This window comes from Myiozetetes cayanensis, unplaced genomic scaffold, assembly GCF_022539395.1.
Source record: "Myiozetetes cayanensis isolate MyiCay16 unplaced genomic scaffold, myiCay2020 scf803, whole genome shotgun sequence".
Taxonomy (NCBI): Eukaryota; Metazoa; Chordata; class Aves; order Passeriformes; family Tyrannidae; genus Myiozetetes; species Myiozetetes cayanensis.
In genome coordinates this window covers 1-19,831 of record NW_026088079.1, presented here as the reverse complement: position 1 = coordinate 19,831, position 19,831 = coordinate 1, and the positions used below count along the sequence as shown (strand labels likewise).

At 56.0% G+C, this 19,831-nt stretch overlaps 1 protein-coding gene across 5 annotated transcripts; it reads right to left on the bottom strand.

The window, feature by feature from the left end:
* Nucleotides 1-706: 706 nt before the first annotated feature.
* On the bottom strand, nucleotides 707-15,950 carry LOC126652382 (sodium channel subunit beta-1-like). Of its 5 annotated transcripts, none has more exons than XM_050339122.1 (5): nucleotides 15,810-15,950; nucleotides 12,227-12,393; nucleotides 9,080-9,323; nucleotides 3,914-4,049; nucleotides 707-773 (listed from the first exon to the last, which is right to left on the bottom strand). In XM_050339122.1, exons 1-5 carry the CDS (start codon nucleotides 15,850-15,852, stop codon nucleotides 707-709), a joined length of 657 nt encoding a protein of 218 aa, XP_050195079.1. In that variant the 5' UTR covers nucleotides 15,853-15,950. The 5 variants fall into 5 exon arrangements, with proteins under 5 accessions (XP_050195079.1, XP_050195078.1, XP_050195082.1 ...); XM_050339121.1 differs by lacking the exons at nucleotides 707-773; nucleotides 3,914-4,049 and adding exons at nucleotides 4,059-4,199; nucleotides 5,128-5,239; XM_050339123.1 differs by lacking the exons at nucleotides 707-773; nucleotides 3,914-4,049 and adding exons at nucleotides 4,891-4,966; nucleotides 5,128-5,239.
* Between the last annotated feature and the right edge of the window lie 3,881 nt (nucleotides 15,951-19,831).

Here is a 19,831-nt window from a genome sequence, read left to right as displayed (position 1 = left end):
AGGGATTTGGGGGAGTCCAGGGGGTCAGGAGATTTTGGGGGTCCGGGGTCAGGGAATTTTGGGGGTCTGAGGGTCAGGGTGGTCTGGGAGGGGTCAGGGTGGTCAGGGGGGTCAGAGAGATTTGGGGGTCCAGGGGGGCTCAGAGTGGTCAGGGGGGGGTCAGAGGGATTTGGGGTCTGGGGGTCAGGGTGGTCTGGGGGTCAGAGGGATTTGGGAAGTCAGAGGTGTCAGGAGGGTCAGGGGGTTTTGGAGGTCTGGGTGGGTCAGGGTGGTCTGGGGATCAGGTGGTCTGGGGAGTCTGGGTGGGGTCAGGGGTTTTTGGAGGGGTCGGGGTCAGGGAGTTTTGGGAGGTCAGGAGGTCCTGGGGGTTCAGGGGATTTTGGGGAGGGTCAGGGGGTTTTTGGGGGTCTGGGGGTCAAGGGTGGTCAGGGGGTCAGGGAGTTTTGGGGGTCTGGGGGTCCAGGGGTCAGGGGTTTTGGGGGTCTGAGTGGTCAGGGAGGTCTGGTGGGTCAGACGGGGATCAGAGAGATTTGGGGGTCCAGGGGGTCAGAGAGACTTAGGGGGTCTGGGTGAGGTCAGGGAGGTCTGGGTGGTGTCAGAGGGATCAGAGAGACTTGGGGGTCCAGGGGTCTGGGAGGTCAGGGGTTTTGGGGTCCAGGGGGGCTCAGAGTGGTCAGGGGGTCCAGGGGTTTTGGGGTGCCAGGAGTCACTCTGCCACCTGGACCCCCGCACAGTTCTCTTTGCTCTCCGAGGTGATGGCCAAGTGCTCCGACCTGGGAGGGAGGAGGGAGGGCTTGGAGACCCCCATATTACCCCCCAAACTTTCCCCCAACCTCCTCCTTCGGGACCACGCCCCTCCTAGACTCCACCCACCCCCTTTAGACCACGCCCACACTTTGCAAGCCACGCCCCCAAATCCCCCCAATACCCCACAAAGTTCATCCCAACCCCAAAACCCCTCCCAAAACCCCCTCCTTTCTAAGACCACGCCCCACCGCTTCTAGGCCCCGCCCTAATCTACAAACCACGCCCCCCTCCCTTAAAAGCCACGCCCCAAAACCCTTCAATCCCCCCAAAACCCCCAACAACCCCTTTTTGCCCTCAGACCCCACTCCATTTCAAACCCACACCCCAAACCCACCCAAATTTTTAAGCCACGCCCCTCCCCTACAAGCCACGCCCCCAAACCCCTTCAACCCCCCCAATAACCCCCAAAACCCCCCAATAACCCCCTTTTGCCACCCAAACCCCACCCATTTCAAAACCACACCCCCAAACCTTCCCAAATTTTTAAGCCACGCCCTCTCTACAAGCCACGCCCCCAACCCTCAATAACCCTTTTGCCACCCAAACCCCACCCATTTCAAACCCACCCCCAAACCCTCCCAAATTTTTAAGCCCTGCCCCCTCCCTACAAGCCTACGCCCTCCCAGACAAACCACGCCCCCAAATCCCTTCAATCCTCCTATAACCCCCCCAAAACCCCTCCTCCTTGCACCACGCCCCCTTAGACCATACCCTTCCACTCCTAGACCACGCCCCCCACAGACCACGACCACAACCTACAAACCACGCCCCAAACCTCCCCAATAACCCCTTTTTGCCACCCAAACCCCACCCATTTCAAACCCACACTCCCAACCTTCCCAAATTTTTAAGCCACGCCCTCTCCTACAAACCACGCCCCCCATCCTTCAAGCCACGCCCCCAAACCCCTTCAACCCCCCAATAACCCCCCCAAAACCCCTCCAATAACTCTCTTTGCCACCCAAACCCCACCCATTTCAAACCCACACTCCCCCAAAACCCACCCAAATTTTTAAGCCACGTCCCTCCCCTACAAGCCACGCCCCCAACCCCCCAATCCCCCAAACTTCCCTCCAACCTCCCCAATAACTCCCCAAACTTCCCCCCAAACCCCACCCATTTCAAACCCACCCCCAAAACCCTCCCAAATTTTAAGCCACGCCCGCTCCCTACAAGCCCTGCCCCCACTACAAGCCACGCCCTCCTGACAAGCCACGCCCCAAAACCCCCCAATAACCCCCCTTTTGCCACCCAAACCCCACCCATTTCAAAACCACACCCTCCCAAACCCTCCTCAAATTTTTAAGCCCTGCCCCTCCCCTACAAGCCACGCCCCTCCCCTACAAGCCCTGCCCTCCTTGACAAGCCACGCCCCAAACCCCCCAATATCCCCACAAACTTCCCCCAAACCTCCCACCCATTTCAAACCCACACCCCCCCAAAACCCTCCCAAATTTTTAAGCCCTGCCTCTCCCCTACAAGCCACGCCCCCAAACCCCTTCAACCCCTTCAATCCCCCAAACCCCCCAATAACCCCTTTTGCCTCCCAAACCCCACCCATTTCAAACCCACACCCCCAAAACCCTGCCAAATTTTTAAGCCCCGCCCCTCCCTACAAGCCACGCCCCTAAAACCCCCAATAACCCCCAATAACCCCCAAACTTCCCTCCAACCTCCTCAATAACCCCTTTTGCCACCCAAACCTCACCCATTTCAAACCCACACCCCAAAACTTCCAGAATATTTAAGCCACGCCCCTACAAGCCACGCCCCATCCTTCAAACCACGCCCCCCAAATCCCCCCAATAACCCCACAAACTTCCCCCAAACCTCCCACCCATTTCAAACCCACACCCCAAAACCTCCCCAAATTTTTCAAGTCACGCCCTCCCCCCTACAAGCCACGCCCCCTCCTGACAAGCCACGCCCCCAATCCCCCCAATAACCCCCTTATTGCCCCCCAAATCCCACCTAACACCCCTTATTACACCCCCAAATTCCTCCCTGTCCCCTCCAACCTCCCTCCTCAAGCCACGCCCCCTTTAGACCACACCCTTCCACTCCTAGACCACGCCCCCACAGACCACGCCACAACATACAAACCACGCCCCTCCCTTACAAGCCACGCCCCCAAACCCTTCAATCCCCCAAACCCCTCCTTGCCTCCCCACCCATTTCAAACCCACACCCCCAAAACCTTCCCAAATTTTTAAGCCACGCCCCTTTAGACCACACCCTCAAAAACCCTGCCCCCAACCCCCCAAATCCCCCCAAACCTCCCCAATAAGCCCCTAAACCCTCCTTGCCCACCACCCTTTTAAAACCCACAGCCCCCAACCTTCCCAAATTTTTAGCCACGCCTCTCCCCCTACAAGCCACGCCCCAAATCCCCCTTCAATGCCCCCATTACCCCCAACCCTCCCCCAAAACCCCTCCTTGCCCTCCACCCATTTTAAAACCAAACTCCCCAAAACCCTCCTCCTAAATTTTGAAGCCCCACCCTCCCCTAAAAGCCAGGCCCCCAAATTCCTAATATTCCCTCATCACTTCCCCAAATCCCTTCCCCTCCCTCTCCAAATCCCTCCCTCCCTCAGGCCACGCCTCCTTTCCACCACGCCCACTCAGACCACACCCCCACCCTTCAAACCACGCCCCAAACCTCTCCAATAACCCCCAAACTTCCTCTCCAACCCCCTAAAAACCCCTGCTTAGCCCCCCACCCATTTTAAAAACCACACCCCCAATCTTCCTCAAATATTTAAGCCACGCCCCTCCCTACAAGCCCTGCCCCTCCCAGACAAACCACGCCCCCAAACCCCCTTCAACTCCTCCTATAACCCCCTAAAACCCCTCCCTCCTTGCACCACGCCCCTTTAGGCCACACCCTTCCACTCCTAGGCCACTGCCCCTTACAGACCACGCCCACAATCTAAAAGCCACGCCTCCAGAACCCCTTCAATCCTCCCCAAAACCCCCCCGAAAACCCTCCTTGCCCCTCACCCATTTAAAACCCACACCTCCCCAAAACCTCTCCCAAATTTTCAAGCCCTGCCCCTTCATCCCCCTCCTCCTCCTCCTCCTCCTGCTAGGCCCCTCCCCCACTCACGCGCTGTCGGGGGGCGGGGCGGCGGCCGCCACCTTGCGGTAGCAGTAGAGCATCTCGGCCGCCAGCCAGAGCGTCAGCACCACGATCAGCACGTACATCAGGATCTCCGACACGATCGACGCCAGGTCACGGCGGGCTATGGGGAAAAAAGGGGGAGGAGCCACCTCAGGACACGCCCACTTGTGAGGAAAAACCCCGCCCACAATCAGCACAGGACATCAGGATCTCCGACACGATCGACGCCAGGTCACGACGGGCTGGGGGGTGGGAAAGGGGGAGGAGCCACCTCAGGACACGCCCACCCCTCCCCCAAAAAGCCACGCCCACCCACTGCAAGCTCCGCCCACTCCGCCCATTGGAAGAGGTGGAGAAGGAGCTGGGAGGTGATGAACGAGATCAGGACACGCCCACTGGTTCAGAAGCCACGCCCATGACTCCATAAACCACGCCCATTCAGCCTAAGCCACGCCCATTCATCTTAAGACACGCCCACTCGTGAGAAAACCCCGCCCAGATAGGTGTGACCACGCCCACTCAGTGTGGGTTTTGGGAGGTGGAATTGGGGTCCTGGACACGCCCACAGGCTCAGAAGCCACGCCCATTCATCCTAAGCCACGCCCACTTTGTGTAGGTCACGCCCATTCATCAGAAGCCACGCCCAGATCGGTTTAGCCACGCCCACATAGTAGGGATTGGAAGGGGTGTAATTGCGACCCTGGACACGCCCACAGGCTCAGAAGCCACGCCCATGCCTCCATAAACCACGCCCACTCAGCCTAAGCCACGCCCATTCATCAGAAGCCACGCCCATTCATCAGAAGCCACGCCCAGATAGGTTTAGCCACACCCACACAGCGGCTGAAGGTGTAATTGTGCCCTGACACGCCCCACAGGCTCAGAAGCCACGCCCATTCATCCTAAGCCACGCCCACTCATCAGAAGCCATGCCCACTTAGTTTAAGCCACGCCCAGTCAGTTTAAGCCACGCCTACTCAGTATAAGACACGCCCATATAAAAACTGAAGGAAGAGGAATTGGGAGGTGATGAAAGAGCTCAGGCCACGCCCACTGGTTCAGAAGCCACGCCCATTCATCCTAAGCCACGCCCACCCGTGAGGAAAAACCCCGCCCACAATCAGCACGGGACATCAGGATCTCCGACACGATCGACGCCAGGTCACGACGGGCTGGGGGGTGAAAATGGGCGGGGCCACCTCAGGACACGCCCACTTAGCCAAGGACACGCCCACCCGTGACAAAAACCCCGCCCACAATCAGCACGGGACATCAGGATCTCGGACACGATCGACGCCAGGTCACGGCGGGCTGGGGGGTGGGAAAGGGGGAGGGGCCACCTCAGGACACGCCCACCCCCCAAAAAACCCCGCCCAGATAGGTTTAGCCACGCCCACATAGTGTGGGTTTTGGGAGGTGGAATTGCGGCCCTGGACACGCCCACAGGCTCATAAACCACGCCCATTCATCCTAAGCCACGCCCACTTTGTGTAGGTCACGCCCATTCATCAGAAGCCACGCCCAGATAGGTTTAGCCACGCCCACACAGCGGGGGTTGGAAGGGGTGTAATTGCGGCCCTGGACACGCCCACAGGCTCAGAAGCCACGCCCATGACTCCATAAACCACGCCCATTCATCCCAAGCCACGCCCATTCATCATAAGCCACGCCCATCCAGTTTAAGCCACGCCTACTCAGTATAAGACACGCCCATATAAGAACTGGAGGCAGAGGAGTTGGGAGGTGATGAAAGAGCTCAGGCCACGCCCACTGGTTCAGAAGCCACGCCCATTCATCTTAAGCCACGCCCATTCATCATAAGCCACGCCCACCCGTGAGGAAAACCCCGCCCACAATCAGCACGGGACATCAGGATCGGCTGTGGGGAGGGAGGAAGGGGCGGGCCACGTCAGGACACGCCCACCTCCCAGTCCATCCCAATCCTCTCCCAGTGCCCCCCAATCCCCTCCCAGTGCCCCCCAGTCCCTTCCCAGTCCATCCCAATCCTCTCCCAGTGCCCCCCAATCCCCTCCCAATCCCCTCCCAGTGCCTTCCACTCCTCCAACTCCCCCCTCCCACTCCCTCCCAACCCCTCCCAGTCCCTCCCAGTGTCCCCCAATCCCCTCCCAGTGCCTCTCACTCCCTCCCAATCCCCTCCCAGTCCCCTCCCAGTGCCTCCCAGTACCCTTCTAGACCACGGCGAGGCACAGGGTCTGGTTGCGGGCCAGGCTGTAGGTGCAGCCCCCTCCCAGTCCATCCCAGTGCCCCCCAATCCCCTCCCAGTCCATCCCAAGCCCCTCCCAGTCCACCCCAATCATCTCCCAGTCCATCCCAATCCCCTTCCAGTCCATCCCAATCATCTCCCAGTCCCTCCCAGTCCTCTCCCAGTCCCTTCCTACTCTCTCTCATTCCCCTCCCAGTCCATCCCAGTCCCCTCCCAGTCTATCCCAGTGCCCCCAAATCACCTCCCAGTCCATCCCAATCATCTCCCAGTGCCCCCCAATCCTCTCCCAGTGCCCCCCAATCCCCTCCCAGTCCATCCCAATCATCTCCCAGTGCCCCCCAATCCCTTCCCAGTCCCTCCCAATCCTCTCCCAGTCCATCCCAGTCCCCTCCAACTCCCTCCCAGTCCCTCCCAGTGCCCCCCAATCCCCTCCCAATCCCCTCCCAGTGCCTTCCACTCCCCTCCAACTCCCTCCCACTCCCTCCCAACCCCCTCCCAGTCCCTCCTAGTGCCCCCCAATCCCCTCCCAGTTTATCCCAGTGACCCCTAATCCCCTCCCAGTGCCTCCCAGTGCCTCCCAGTACCCTTCTCGACCACGGCGAGGCGCAGGGTCTGGTTGCGGGCCAGGCTGTAGGTGCAGCCCCCTCCCAGTCCCTCCCTCCCAGTCCATCCCAGTCCATCCCAGTGTCCCCCAATCCCCTCCCAGTGCCCCTGAATCCCCTCCCAGTCCTTCCCAGTCCTATCCCAGTCCCTTCCTACTCTCTCTCATTCTCCTCCCAGTCCATCCCAGTCCCCTCCCAGTCTATCCCAGTGCCCCCAAATCACCTCCCAGTCCATCCCAGTTCCTTCCCAGAGCCCCCCAATCCCCTCCAAGTCCATCCCAATCCTCTCCCAGTCCATCCCAGTCCCCTCCCAGTGCCTCCCAATCCCCTCCCAATCCCCTCCCAGTCCATCCCACTCCCTCCCAATCCATCCCAGTTGTTCCCAGTCCCCTCCCAGTGCCACCCAGTGCCCCCTAATCCCCTCCCAGTGCATCCCAATCCTCTCTCAGTCCCTCCCATTCCCTCCAACTCTGCTCCAACCCCCTCCAACTCCCTCCCAGTGCACCCCAGTCCCTCCCAGTCCCCTCCCAGTGCCTCCCAGTGCCTGGCAGTACCCTTGTCGACGACGGCGAGGCGCAGGGTCTGGTTGCGGGCCAGGCTGTAGGTGCAGCCCCCTCCCAGTCCATCCCAGTGCCCCCCAATCCCCTCCCAGTCCATCCCAGTGCCCCCCAATCCCCTCCCAGTCCATCCCAAGCCCCTCCCAGTCCACCCCAATCATCTCCCAGTGAATCCCAGTCCTCTCCCAGTCCCTTCCTACTCTCTCTCATTCCCCTCCCAGTCCATCCCAGTCCCCTCCCAGTCCATCCCAGTGTCCACGAATCACCTCCCAGTCCATCCCAATCATCTCCCAGTGCCCCCCAATCCCTTCCCAGTCCATCCCAGTCCCCTCCAAGTCCATCCCAATCATCTCCCAGTGTCCCCCAATACCTTCCCAGTCCATCCCAGTCCATCCCAATCCCCTCCCAGTCCATCCCAATCCCCTCCCAGTGCCACCCAGTGCCCCCTAATCCCTTCCCAGTCCCTCCCAATCCCCTCCCAGTGCACCCCAGTCCCTCCAACTCTGCTTCAACTCCCTCCAACTCCCTCCCAGTGCACCCCAGTCCCTCCAACTCTGCTCCAACCCCCTCCCAGTGCCTCCCAGTGCCTCCCAGTGCCTCCCAGTGCCTCCCAGTACCCTTCTCGACCACGGCGAGGCGCAGGGTCTGGTTGCGGGCCAGGCTGTAGGTGCAGCCCCCTCCCAGTCCCTCCCTCCCAGTCCATCCCAGTGCCTCCCAATCCCCTCCCAGTCCCTCCCAGTGTCCCCCAATCCCCTTCCAGTCCATCACAATTCCCTCCCAGTCCATCTCAATCTTCTCCCAGTCCCTCCCAGTCCTCTCCCAGTCCCTTCCTACTCTCTCTCATTCTCCTCCCAACCCATCCCAGTGCCCCTAAATCACTTCCCAGTCCATCCTAGTGTCCCCCAATCCCTTCCCAGTCCCTCCCAATCCTCTGCCAGTGTCCCCCAATCCCCTCCCAGTCCCTCCCAGTGCCCCCCAATCCTCTCCAACCTCCTCCAATCCCCTCCAACTCCCTCCCACTCCCTCCCAATCCATCCCAGTCATTCCTAATCCTCTCCCAGTGCCCCCCAATCCCCTCCCAGTGCCCCCAAATCCCCTCCCAGTGCCCTCCCAGTACTCCTTGTCGAGCGACTGCGAGCGCAGGGTCTGGCTACGGGCCAGGCTGGGTGCAGCCCCTCCCAGTCCCTCCCTCCCAGTCCATCCCAGTGCCTCCCAGTGCCCCCCAATCCCCTCCCAGTCCATCCCAGTGCATCCCAATCCTCCCAGTGTCCCCCCAATCCCCTCCCAGTCCATCCCAGTGCCTCCCAATCCTCCTCCCAGTCCTTCCCAGTCCTCTCCCAGTCCCTTCCTACTCTCTCTCATTCCCCTCCCAGTCCACCCCGGTGCCCCTAAATCACCTCCCAGTCCATCCCAATCCCCTCCAAGTCCATCACAATCATCTCCCAGTGCCCCCCAATCCCCTCCCAGTCCCTCCCAGTCCATCCCAATCCTCCAAGTCCATCACAATCATCTCCCAGTGCCCCCCAATCCCCTCCCAGTCCCTCCCAGTGCATCCCAATCCCCTCCCAGTCCCTCCCAATCCTCTCCCAGTGCATCTCAATCCTCTCTCAGTCCCTCCCATTCCCTCCAACTCTGCTCCAACCTCCTCCAACTCCCTCCCAGTCCCTCCCAGTGCCTCCCACTCCCCTCCAACTCCCTCCCACTGCCTCTCACTCCCTCCCAATCCTCTCCCAGTCCCTCCCAGTCCCTCCCAGTGCCCTGGCAGTACCCTTGTCGACGACGGCGAGGCGCAGGGTCTGGTTGCGGGCCAGGCTGTAGGTGTAGCCCTCGAAGGTGAGGTTGCGGCGCAGGCGGCACACGTAGAGCCCGGCGTGGGCGTGGCCGACCTCGCTCAGCGCCACCGACAGGTCCTGCAGGTCCCGCGTGCCCTTCGAGCCGTTCCAGCTCAGCACCCCCAGGAAAGGGCCCGGGGCCACCCAGGGCTGCTCCTCCTCGGGGTTGTAGTGCAGGATCTGGGCACGGGGAACCAGTAAATACCAGTTAAAACCAGTTAGAACCAATAAAAAACCAATATAAAATCGCTATCTCTCTGTCGCCACCCAGTGGTCACTTTGGGAATTGCACCCTCTCATTAACAGTTCCCAGTAGCTCCCAATGACTCCCAGTAACTCCCAGTGCATCCCAGTAGCTCTTAATAACTCCCAGTATCCCCCAGTAGCTCCAGTAGCTCCCCAGTGTCTCCCAGTATCCACCAGTAGCTCCCCAGTGTCTCCCCAGTGTCTCCCAGCATGCCCCAGTGGTTCCCAGTAACCCCCAGGAAAGGGCCCGGGGCCACCCAGGGCTGCTCCTCCTCGGGGTTGTAGTGCAGGATCTGGGGCACGGGGAACCAGTAAATACCACTTAAAACCAGTTAGAACCAATAAAAAACCAATATAAAATCGCTATCTCTCTGTCGCCACCCAGTGGTCACTTTGGGAATTGCACCCTCTCATTAACAGTTCCCAGTAGCTCCCAATGACTCCCAGTAACTCCCAGTGCATCCCAGTAGCTCTTAATAACTCCCAGTATCCCCCAGTAGCTCCAGTAGCTCCCCAGTGTCTCCCCGTATCCCCCAGTAGCTCCCAAGTGTCTCCCAGTATCCACCAGTAACTCCCCAGTATCCACCAGTAGATCCCCAGTGGTTCCCCAGTAAGTCCCAGTAACCCCCAGGAAAGGGCCCGGGGCCACCCAGGGCTGCTCCTCCTCGGGGTTGTAGTGCAGGATCTGGGGCACGGGGAGCCAGTAAATACCAGTTAAAACCAGTTAGAATCAGTTAAAACCAATAAAAAACCAGTTTGAATCCATTTCTCTCTATCGCCACCCAGTGGTCACTTTCGGAACTGCAACGTCTTCCCAGTTACTCCCAGTGAGTCCCAGTGCATCCCAGTAGCTCTTAGTAACTCCCAGTATCCCCCAGTAGCTCCCAAGTGGCTCCCCAGTGTCCCCCAGTATCCACTAGTAGCTCCCAGTACCAGCCCCAGCAGCTCCCCAGTGGTTCCCCAGTAACTCCCAGTAACCCCCAGGAAAGGGCCCGGGGCCACCCAGGGCTGCTCCTCCTCGGGGTTGTAGTGCAGGATCTGGGCACGAGGAGCCAGTAAATACCAGTTAAAACCAGTAAAAAACCAGTATAATATCAATATAACATCTGTGTCTCTCTGTCGCCACCCGGTGGTCACTTCGGGAATTACAACGTCTTCCCGGTAGCTCCCAGTGCCTCCTAGTAGGTCCCAGTAGCTCCCAGTATCCCCCAGTAGCTCCCAAGTGGCTCCCCAATGTCTCCCAGTATCCCTCAGTATCTCCCAGTACAATCCCAGTAGCTCCCCAGTGTCTCCCCGGTGGCTCCCAGTATCCCCCAGTGGTTCCCAGTAACCCCCAGGAAAGGGCCCGGGGCCACCCAGGGCTGCTCCTCCTCGGGGTTGTAGTGCAGGATCTGGGGCACGAGAGACCAGTAAATACCAGTTAAAACCAGTTAGAACCAATAAAAAACCAATATAAAATCGCTATCTCTCTGTCGCCACCCGGTGGTCACTTCAGGAATTACACCCTCTCATTAACAGTTCCCAGTAGCTCCCAATGACTCCCAGTAACTCCCAGTGCATCCCAGTAGCTCTTAATAACTCCCAGTATCCCCCAGTAGCTCCAGTAGCTCCCCAGTGTCTCCCAGTATCCACCAGTAGCTCCCCAGTGTCTCCCCAGTGTCTCCCAGTATCCACCAGTAACTCCCCAGTGGTTCCCCAGTAACTCCCAGTAACCCCCAGAAAAGGGCCCAGGGCCACCCAGGGCTGCTTCTCCTCGGGGTTGTAGTGCAGGATCTGGGCACGAGGAGCCAGTAAATACCAGTTAAAACCAGTAAAAAACCAGTTGGAATCCATTTCTCTCTATCGCCACCCAGTGGTCACTTTGGGAACTGCAGCCTCTCATTAATAGTTCCCAGTAGCTCCCAGTGCATCCCAGTAGCTCTTAGTAACTCCCAGTATCCACCAGTAGCTCCCAAGTGTCTCCCAGTATCCACCAGTAGCTCCCCAGTGTCTCCCAGTATCCACCAGTAGCTCCCCAGTGTCTCCCAACATCCACCAGTAGCTCCCCAGTGTCTCCCAACATCCACCAGTAGCTCCCAGTCCCTCTCACTTGCTCCCAGTCCCTCCCAGTCCCTCCCAATCCCCTCCCAGTCCATCCCAGTGCCCCTCAATCCCCTCCCAGTGCCTCCCAATCCCCTCCCAGTGCCCCTTTATCAACCTCCCACTCCCTCCCAGTCCATCCCAGTGCCCCCCAATCTGCTCCCAGTGGCTCCCAGTTTATCCCAGTGATTCCCAGTGCCTCCCAGTCCATCCCAGTGCCCCTCAATCCCCTCCCAGTCCCTCCCAGTGCCTCCCAATCCCCTCCCAGTGCCCCGTGATCACCCTTCGACTCCCTCCCACTCCGTCCCAGTGGCTCCCAGTTTATTCCAATTGGCTCCCAGCTTATCCCAGTGGCTCCCAGTGGCTCCCAGTTTATCCCAGTTCATCCCAGTGACCTTCTGGAAGGTGGGGACCCCCTCAGGGCGGAAGAACCACTCGCTCTGGGCCTCGGCGGGGGTCTCACCAGTCTCTCCCAGTGCCCTCCCAGTCCATCCCAGTGCCCTCCCAGTCCATCCCAATCTGCTCCCAGTGTCTCCCAGTTTATCCCAGTGATTCCCAGTGCTTCCCAGTCCATCCCAGTGCCCCCCAATCCCCTCCCAGTGCCTCCCAATCCCCTCCCAGTGCCCCGTGATCACCCTTCGACTCCCTCCCAGTTTAACCCAGTTTATCCCAGTGCCCCCCAATCTGCTCCCAGTGGCTCCCAGTTTATCCCAGTGATTCCCAGTGCCTCCCAGTCCCTCCCAGTCCATCCCAGTGACCTTCTGGAAGGTGGGGGCCCCCTCAGGGCGGAAGAACCACTCGCTCTCAGCCTCAGCAGGGGTCTCGCTGCGCCGTTTGCAGGCGATGCAGAGGAGCCGGAACGGGGCCCCCAGCACGGCCTCGGTGCCCGAAGCCACCTCCACACAACCCCCCTGGGCCCCCAAAACTTTCATTTTTGGGGGGAAAAGGGAAAAAATGGGTTGGAAATGAAAATATTGAATTTTTCCCGAAATTTCTACAAAATTCGGGTGAAATTTGGGCGAAATTCGAGCGAAATTTGAGCAAAATTCACTTGAAATTCGCTCAAAATTCCACCTAAAATTCCCATTAAAATCCCTTAAAATTCGCTCAGAATCGAAGGAAAATTTAAGGAAAATTTCCCCCAAATTCACCCAAAATTTGCAGAAAATTCACCCCAAAATTCGCAGAAAATTCACTCAAAATTTTGACCAAAATCCGCCCCAAAACTCCCACAAAATCCACCCAAAATTCACTCCAAATTTACACAAAAATCACCCCCAAACCCATTCAAAATTCAACCAAAAATCCCTCTAAAATTCATCCCAAAATCTCAACAAAATCCACCCCAAATTCACTCCAAATTTACACAAAATTCATCCAAAATTGACCCAAAATTTCCCCCAAATTCAACCCCAAATCCCCCCCAGCACGGCCTCGGTGCCCGAAGCCACCTCCACACAACCCCCCTGGGCCCCCAGAACTTTGATTTTTGGGGGGAAAAAGGGAAAAAACGGGTTGGAAATGAAAAATTGAATTTTTCGCGAAATTTCTACAAAATTCGGGCGAAATTTGAGCGAAATTTGAGCGAAATTTGCATAAAATTCACTTAAAATTTGTGTAAAATTCGCTCAAAATTTGACCAAAATTCAACCCAAAATTCACCCAAAATTCAACATAAAATTTCAACCCAAAATTCAACAAAAATCCACCCGAAATTCACCCAAAATTCAAATAAAATTTGCCTAAAATTCACCCAAAATTCACACAAAATTTATATAAAATTCACCCCCAAACTTCACTCAAAATTCACTCAAAATCCACTCAAAATTCACCCCCAAAATTCACCCCAAATTTACTCAAATTTCACCCCCAAAGATCACCCAAAACCTCAACAAAATTCACCCAAAATTCACAGAAAATTCAACCAAAATTTACTCAAAATCCACTCAAAATTCACCCAAAATTTATTCAAATTTCACCCCCAAAATTCACCAAAAATCCACCCCAAAATCCACCCAAAATTCACCCCAAATTCACTCAAAATTGACACAAATTTCACCCCCAAAATTCACCCAAAATCCACCCCAAAATTCAACCAAAATTTACACAAAATTCACCCAAAATTCACCCCAAATTTACACAAAATTCAGGTCCAAAATTTACTCAAATTTCACCCCCAAAATTCACCCAAAATTCACCCAAAATCCACCAAAATTCAACCAAAATTTACACAAAATTCACCCAAAATTCACCCCAAATTTACACAAAATTCACCCCAAAATTCACCCAAAATTCAACACAAAATTTTGGGGGTCCCAGGTGACATTTGGGGACATTTGGGGACATTTTGGGGGTCCCAGATGACATTTGGGGGGGTCCCAGGTGACATTTGGGGACATTTGGGGACAATTTGGGGGTCCCAGGTGACTTTGGGGACATTTGGGGACAATTTGGGGACAATTTGGGGGTCCCAGGTGACATTTTGGGGGTCCCAGGTGACATTTGGGGACATTTTGGGGGTCCCAGGTGACATTTTGGGGACATTTGGGGACAATTTGGGGGTCCCAGGTGACATTGGGGGACAATTTGGGGGTCCCAGGTGACATTTGGGGACATTTTGGGGACAATTTGGGGACAATTTGGGGACATTTGGGGACAATTTGGGGGTCCCAGGTGATATTTGGGGACATTTGGGGACATTTTGGGGGTCCCAGGTGACATTTGAGGACATTTGGGGACATTTTGGGGGTCCCAGGTGACATTTGGGGACATTTTGGGGGTCCCAGGTGACATTTGGGGACATTTGGGGACATTTTGGGGGTCCCAGGTGACATTTTGGGGGTCCCAGGTGACATTTGGGGACATTTGGGGACAATTTGGGGACATTTGGGGACATTTTGGGGGTCCCAGATGACGTTTGGGGACAATTTGGGGACAATTTGGGGGTCCCAGGTGACATTTGGGGACAATTTGGGGACAATTTGGGGACATTTTGGGGGTCCCAGGTGACATTGGGGGGGTCCCAGGTGACATTTGGGGACATTTGGGGACAATTTGGGGGTCCCAGGTGACATTTGGGGACAATTTGGGGACAATTTGGGGACATTTTGGGGGTCCCAGGTGACATTTGGGACAATTTGGGGACATTTTGGGACATTTTGGGGGTCCCAGGTGACATTTGGGACATTTGGGGACAATTTGGGACAATTTGGGGTCCCAGGTGACATTGGGGACAATTTGGGGACATTTGGGGGTCCCAGGTGACATTTGGGGACATTTGGGGACAATTTGGGGGTCCCAGGTGACATTTGGGGACAATTTGGGGGTCCCAGGTGACATTTGGGGACAATTTGGGGACAATTTGGGGACATTTTGGGGGTCCCAGGTGACATTGGGGGGGTCCCAGGTGACATTTGGGGACATTTGGGGACAATTTGGGGGTCCCAGGTGACATTTGGGGACAATTTGGGGACAATTTGGGGACATTTTGGGGGTCCCAGGTGACATTTGGGACAATTTGGGGACATTTTGGGACATTTTGGGGGTCCCAGGTGACATTTGGGACATTTGGGGACAATTTGGGGACAATTTGGGGGTCCCAGGTGACATTTTAGGGACATTTGGGGACATTTGGGGACATTTTGGGGGTCCCAGGTGACATTTTGGGGGTCCCAGGTGACATTTGGGGACAATTTGGGGACATTTTGGGGGTCCCAGGTGACAATTTGGGGGTCCCAGGTGACATTTGGGGACATTTGGGGACATTTTGGGGGTCCCAGGTGCCATTTGGGGACAATTTAGGGACAATTTGGGGGTCCCAGGTGACATTTTGGGGGTCCGAGGTGACATTTCGGGACAATTTGGGGACAATTTGGGGGTCCCAGGTGACATTTTGGGGGTCCCAGGTGACATTTGGGGACAATTTGGGACAATTTGGGGACATTTTGGGGGTCCCAGGTGACATTTGGGGACAATTTGGGACAATTTGGGGACATTTTGGGGGTCCCAGGTGACATTTTGGGGGTCCCAGGTGACATTTGGGGGGTCCCAGGTGACAATTTGGGGGTCCCAGGTGACATTTGGGGACATTTTGGGGACATTTGGGGACATTTTGGGGACATTTTGGGCCTCCCACGTGACCAAAAGTGGGGGAAGATTCCAAATAACACCGTAAAGGGGGTCGGAGCTGGCCCAAACCACCTCACGCGGGAGGGGGTCCTACGTCACGACGAGGGGGTCCAGACGACAAAAAAAGGTCTCGACGACATCGAGGGGGTCCCGAAAATTGAGGGGGGGGTCCCAAAATCGGGAAGGGGGGGGGAGGGGGTCCCAAAAACTCACCCTGGAGGAGCCCGAGGAGCAGCGGGAACCCCGCGACCTCCATGGCGGGGGCTTCGGCTCTTCCCGCCAACCTTCGGCTCTTTCCGGAGCCCCCCTTTCGGGAGTTTCCGGTAAAATTCGGCAGTTTCCGGTAAAATTCGGGTGGTTTGGGAGCCTTTCGGGAGTTTCCGGAGACCTTCGGAGTTTTCCGTGAATTTTCGGGTGTTTCCGTGAATTTTCGGTTATTTCCGTCAATATTCGGGTATTTCCGTGAATTTCCGGGTGTTTCCGGAGCCTTTCGGGTGTTCCCGGTCCCCTTTTTTACTCCTTTTTGGGGTCTCTTTTTTTACCCTTTTTGGGTCTTTTTTAACCTTTTTTGGGTCTTTTTTTTTGTCCCTTTTTTGTTTGTTTGTTTGGGTGGTTTTTTTAACCTTTTTCAACCTCTTTTCGAGTCGTTTTTCGAGCCCTTTTTAGGGTTCTTTTTGGGTCCCTTTTTTACTCTTTTGGGGTCCCTTTTTAGTCCTTTTTGGGGTCCTTTTTCAGTCCATTTTTGGGTCCTTTTTCACTTTTTTTTAGGGTCCTTTTTTACCCTTTTTGGGTCCCTTTTTGGTCCCTTTTTGGGGTCCTTTTTTACCCTTTTTGGGTCCTTTTTCAGCCCCTTTTTGAGTCTTTTTTTAGTCCTTTTTTGGGTCCCTTTTTGGTCCCTTTTTGGGTCCCTTTTTAGGTCCCTTTTTGGTCCCTTTTTTACCGTTTTTCCACCTCCTTTTCAGGTCCTTTTTCAGCTCTTTTTTGGGTCCCTTTTCACCTTTTTTTTAGTCCACTTTTGGGTCCATTTTCGGGTCCTTTTTCAGCCCCTTTTTGGTCCCTTTTTAGTCCTTTTTTGGGGTCCTTTTTTACCCTTTTTGGGTCCCTTTTTAGTCCTTTTTTTTAGGATCCTTTTTCACCCTTTTTCAGCCTCTTTTTGGGTCTTTATTCAGTCTTTTTTTGGATCCTTTTTTACCCTTTTTCACACCATTTTTGGGTCCTTTTTGAGCTCCTTTTTCATCCCTTTTTCAGCCTATTTTTGAGTCTTTTTTTACCCTTTGTTATCCCTTTTCACCCTTTTTTCAGCCCCTTTTTTAGCCCCCTTTTTGTCCCTTTTTGGGTCCTTTTTTCATCCCTTTTTTGTCCCTTTTTCGGTCCTTTTTCCACCCCTTTTTCCACCCTTTTTTCGGTCCTTTTTTGCACCCCTTTTTCGGTCCTTTTTTCCACCCCTTTCTTGTCCCTTTTTTGCCCCTTTTTCGGACCTTTTTCCAACCCTTTTTGTCCCTTTTTTGTCCGTTTTTTGCCCCTTTTTGGGTCCTTTTTCCACCCCTCTTTTGTCCCTCTTTCGCCCCTTTTTCCTCCCTTTTTCGACCCCTTTTTCGCTCCTTATTTCTCTCGTTTTTCGGCTCTTTCTCCGCCCACCGCGGCGCCCGTGACGTCACAAGGAAGGGCGTGGTTTAAAGAAGCCCCGCCCCTCCCCCTTCTCCCCGTGCCGAAGTGTCCCCAAAACCACCCCCGGTGTCCCCAAAAATGTCCCCAAAATGTCCCCAAAGTGTCCCCAAAAATGTCCCCAAAAATGTCCCCAAAGTGTCCCCAAAATGTCCCCAAAGTGTCCCCAAAATGTCCCCAAATTGTCCCCAAAAGTGTCCCCAAAATGTCCCCAAAGTGTCCCCAAAAATGTCCTCAAAGTGTCCCCAAAGTGTCCCCAAAAATGACCCCAAAATGTCCCCAAAATGTCCCCAAGAATGTCCCCAAAAATGACCCCAAAGTGTCCTCAAAAATGTCCCCAAATGTCCCCAAAAATGTCCCCAAAAGTGTCCCCAAAAATGACCCCAAAGTGTCCCCAAAGTGTCCCCAAAGTGTCCCCAAAAATGCCCCCAAAAGTGTCCCCAATGCCCCCAAAAGTGTCCCCAAAAATGTCCCCAAATTGTCCCCAAAAATGTACCCAAAATGTCCCCAAATATGTCCCCAAAATGTCCCCAAAAATGACCCCAAAATGTCCCCAAAAGGCTCCGGGACCGCCCAGTGGGCGTGGCTTTCCCAGAGGGGGCGTGGCTTTGTCTGTCGGCAGCTGGGCGCGAAGGGTGGGCGGCCAAGGGAGGTGGGCGTGGCCCAGTGCCTGGGAAAGAGGGGATCTTGCTGGTCTGGGACTAGATCTAGACTCTGAACTTGACTAGACCCAAAGACTAAAGAACCTGGACTAAGAACCTGGGGCCTAGACAGACTCTGGGGTCCTAACGACTGATCTTAAGACTCTGGATCTGATAAAGATCTAGGATTTTAAATGACCTTGTGGACCTGATGACCGGAGACTCTGTATCTGGGGAACTAAGATTTTTAGAGACTGGAGTTTTGGGGATTTAGGTCAGATCTTGGGGATCCTGAGGGATTTTGAGGGATCTTGGGGATTTGGGAGATTTTGGGGATTTGGGGGATTTGGGGGTAAGATTTTGGGGTCTTGGGGGATTTTATGGAGATTTTGGGACGATTTTAGGGGCATTTTGAGGATTTTGGGGTCTGGGGAAGATTTTTGGGGGTCTGGGGAGGGGTCAAGGTGTGTTCGGGAGGGCTCCAGGGGGATTTGGGAATGGAATTTTGAGGGTTTGGGGCTTTTACAAACCCCAATTATTATTTTTTAATGGGGAAAAAAGAGCTGAATCTTTTCATTTTTATTATTTTTATTTTTAGGGGGCGTGTCCAACCGAAAGGGCGTGGCTTTTTGAGGGGGAGGGGCTACCTCGCCCCTCCCCCACTCCACCCCACGTCAGGATTCCCTCTCTCCTTCCGCTCCCGCGGCGTCTCCTGCGGGGGAGGGGAAAAGACACCCAATTATTTATTTTTGGGAGTCCTACCCCTCCCCAATAAAAATCACCCCCTCCCCAAAAAATGACGGAGGAGCTGCCCGTGGATCTGCGCACCAGGAGAACCCCCAGACTCCCCTGGACCTCCCAACTCGGGGCCCCTCCCCACCTCTGAGACTTCTGCTGCCCCTGCGGAAGCGGCGCTTCGCTTTTTTTGGGGAGGGGAGGGGCAAAGGACCCCTCCCCCTCCTCGACGGAGTCGGGACCCCCGGGAAGCCCCTCGGGGTGGGGGAGGGTTTCGAGCTCCCTCCCCTGCTTTATACAGGTGAGACCCTGCCCCTCCCCCTCCCCACTCCTTAATTTTGGGATTTTGGGTCCCCCCTTTGACCTCTGACTCCTCCCCGTTTTCCCCCAGGTTGTTCCCCTGCTGGGAGGGAGGGCTGGAATTGGGAGGGCGCCGGGGAGCCCCCTTGCACCCCTGGCGCCCCTCCCCCACGCGCCCTCCTCCCCATCCACGACCCCCACTTGGCCGCCGCCATCGCCGCCGCCACCCGCCAGGACGAGGATCGGGGACACGTGAGTTTTGGGACCCTCTCCTCTTCGGGACCCCAAATTCCTCTGAGCCCTGGGCCCCCCAAATTCCCCTCCTGAGCCCCTAAACCTGGGACCTCTCGAATCCCTCTCCTGAGACCCCTGACCCCAAATTCCAATCCTGACCCCTGAATCCCTCATGACACCCCAAAACCTGTGGGACCCTCTCAGGACCCCCAACCTCGTAGGACCTCCCTGACCCCCAATTCAGTCCCCACCACTCAATCCACCCGGGACCCCCCAAATCCCTCTGACCCCCCTGGACCCCCAAATTCCTCCCTGAGACCCCCCAAACCCTCCCCTGATCCTCCCAAACCCCTCCAGACCCCATGGACCCCCCAAATCCCTCCTGACACCCCCAAACCTGTGGGACTCCCCTAAATCCCTCCTGACACCCCTGACCCTAAAATTGCCCCTGACCCAATCCAATGGGACCCCCAAATCCCTCCTGAGCCCCCCGAAACTCTCCTGACACCCCAAAACCTGTGGGACCCCCAAATCCTTCCTGACCCCCCCAATCCCTCCTGACACCCCCTAAACCCGTGGAGCCCCCAAAACTCTGGGACCCCCTGGGACCCCCCAAATCCCTCCTGGACCCCCCGAATCCCTCCTGAACCCCCCCAAACC